At 55.7% G+C, this 2,476-nt stretch overlaps 1 protein-coding gene across 1 annotated transcript in view; it reads left to right on the forward strand.

The window, feature by feature from the left end:
• Positions 1–355: 355 nt before the first annotated feature.
• LOC113821035 (E3 ubiquitin-protein ligase RNF220-like) overlaps positions 356–2,476 on the forward strand; it is a gene marked incomplete at its 5' end in the record, with an annotated part of 4,037 nt that continues 1,916 nt past the window's right edge. The window contains 4 exon segments of the mRNA XM_070120355.1: positions 356–544; positions 1,177–1,309; positions 1,605–1,794; positions 1,995–2,119. Of these exon segments, the coding sequence (XP_069976456.1) occupies positions 356–544; positions 1,177–1,309; positions 1,605–1,794; positions 1,995–2,119 (637 nt within the window).

Raw genomic sequence — 2,476 nt, forward strand, 5'->3', positions numbered from 1 at the left:
TGAGTCGGCTGTCGGCGCTGCGGGAGGGAGCTCGGCGGCGAGGGCGGCTTGTTGGTAGCCGAGGACTCCTCTGGGGGCTGCATGGCCGTTTATTATTGATAGGAAAAATCTAGTTTTGTCCTTTAGTATTGTGTACATACTTTTATGTATTTTTTTCCTTTAGGGAGATCATATTGTTTTATTTGTGTGTGTTGCCTCTGCCTTTTTGGTGTGTACTTGTGTGTGTGTGTGAGTATTTTTTTTGCGCCGTATGAAATCTCTTATCGTGTCTTTTTTCAATCGTATTTTCGTTGTTTCTTATTTTATTGACAAATATAAGGTTATATTTGCCTTTGAAAAAAAACTTGTTCCCCAGACGTACCAGCGCGTGCGCGCGGGCCGCCAGATGCGGTCGCGGTCGAAGCGGCGACGGACGGCGGGGGGCGGCACCGACGGAGGCGACGGCGACGGCGAGGAGTGGCAGACCTGCCCCGTCTGCGACGCCCATGTGGACGCCGACACCGCCGACGACATGCGCGCCCACATCGAGAGGTGTTTGAGGAAGGTGGGTGGTCGGAGAGAGAGAGAGAGAAAATGGAAGGAAAAGGTGTAAACGGCGGAGAAAAAAAACCGAATGGCCGTTCGGGAAACCCAAGGATCATCCTTCTGTTGTCGCTCGCTGCCCCCGTCGATGGCAAACGCCTCCTTCCTCCCGAATCGTCCCCAATATTATTTCTGTCGCATATACATAGGACTAAATATAACCCAGAATTCCACCTTTGCTATCAGACTGCCCAGCAACTTCGCAAGAGCAAGGTCTAGGAAGCGCGGCTATTTTAGGTTCTCCTCGAGCCGATATATTTTTCGCCAGGCCTTCTGGCGGCGGCGCGGCAGGGCAGAGCGGAGGCTAACTTTAGGTCCGTCGAGCTTTATTGAGACGCGAAACTACAGGAGGGTGTGGTGATAGGAGAGGAGGAGGAGGAGGAAGAGGAAAGGAAGACGGAGAGGGAGGAGAAAGGGAGATAGAAGAGATGTGCAAGTGAGCTGTGAAGGGAAGTTACAGAGGAGAAAATGTGATTGGAACAGTTTGAGATGAAAGAGAAAGGGGTCAGAATCAAAAATAAGTTCATAAAAATGTCTTGCCAGTTCTTCTTATTCCTGTTTCACCGGTTCTCTCCCCTTCCCCTTTGGCGGCAGGCCGAGGTGGAGTTCGAGGACGAGGAGGTGGACGTGGAGGGCGACGCGGACGACCAGTACGAGGAGTACGAGTGGTGCGGCCAGACCCGGGTGCGCGCCACGCAGATGCTCCGGGCCGAGGGCCAGCTGCACGGTGAGTGCGGGAGGGCCAGCTGCACGGTGAGTGCGGGAGGGCCAGCTGCACGGTGAGTGCGGGAGGGCCAGCTGCACGGTGAGTGCGGGAGGGCGAGCGAGGGCGAGGGTGGGAGAGGGAGAAGGCAGATGGAGGGAGAACTTTTTTGCGATTTCTCGAAGAAACAAAAAGCTGAATAAAAGAGGCACTGCAAATACAAAGCAAATATTAAGCCGGACCCAACAGTCCGAAGGGAATTGCCCGCGCACTGACACACCTTTTACCCCTTCCCCGTGCCCCCCCCCCCCCCCCACAGCTCTGGGCACGAAGGTGGAGCGTGGCAGCGAGGATGAGATGGTGGACGTGTGCGACGACGCCGACGACGCCTTCGGGCCCGCGCAGTACGACGACTCGCACCTGCTGCGCCTCGGCCACGACCTAGGCGAAGACCACCAGGAGGGCCAGGAGAACGACCGCCAAGACGACCCGCAGATGCATAATACGAGGTAGGTGTGACTGGGATGGAGGATGGAGGATGAACGTATATTGATCATAAAGTAAATATCCCTTTCGCTCCTCTCCCTTCCCTTTCCCTCTTCAGAGAAAGGTGGCGAAAGAAAACGAGAAGAGAAAAAAAAACTTTTCCTATGCTGCCACCCTAAACACTCACGTCTTCTTTATCCCCCCCCCCTTCCTTGAACAACAGCTGCGAGAGTATGGCGGTCTCGGAGTCCTCGCTGTCGCCGCCCACGCCCCCCCTGCCGCCCAGCACCTGCGAGAGAGCGTCGCCCTCGGGGGACCACCCGGGCTGCGCGGAGGAAGAGGCAGCAGGTCGGTTGGCCCTCGGGCGCCCTGCGCTGCGGGCTTGGAGGGAGGGAGGGAGGAAAGGGGGAGGTAGAAAGAGAAAGAGGGAGAGAAAGAGATAGAGAGATGAAGAGGCAGGGAGATAAATCTGTCAGTCTCCTTCTGTCAGAAGGAGACTGACAGAGACGCACACACGCACAGAGAGAGAGAGTGAGTGAGCGAGTGAGACAACAATCTGGTACACACACACACACACACAGAAAGACAGACAGACAGACAGACAGAGAGATGCTGACGCATGGTGCGAGAGACTATGACAGGCTCAGTTCAGCGCGCTTATACGAAAGAGGCGAGCGAGAGTGTCAAGCGGATGGGTGCCTGTGT

The sequence above is a fragment of the Penaeus vannamei genome, unplaced genomic scaffold, assembly GCF_042767895.1.
Source record: "Penaeus vannamei isolate JL-2024 unplaced genomic scaffold, ASM4276789v1 unanchor4778, whole genome shotgun sequence".
Lineage (NCBI taxonomy): Eukaryota > Metazoa > Arthropoda > Malacostraca > Decapoda > Penaeidae > Penaeus > Penaeus vannamei.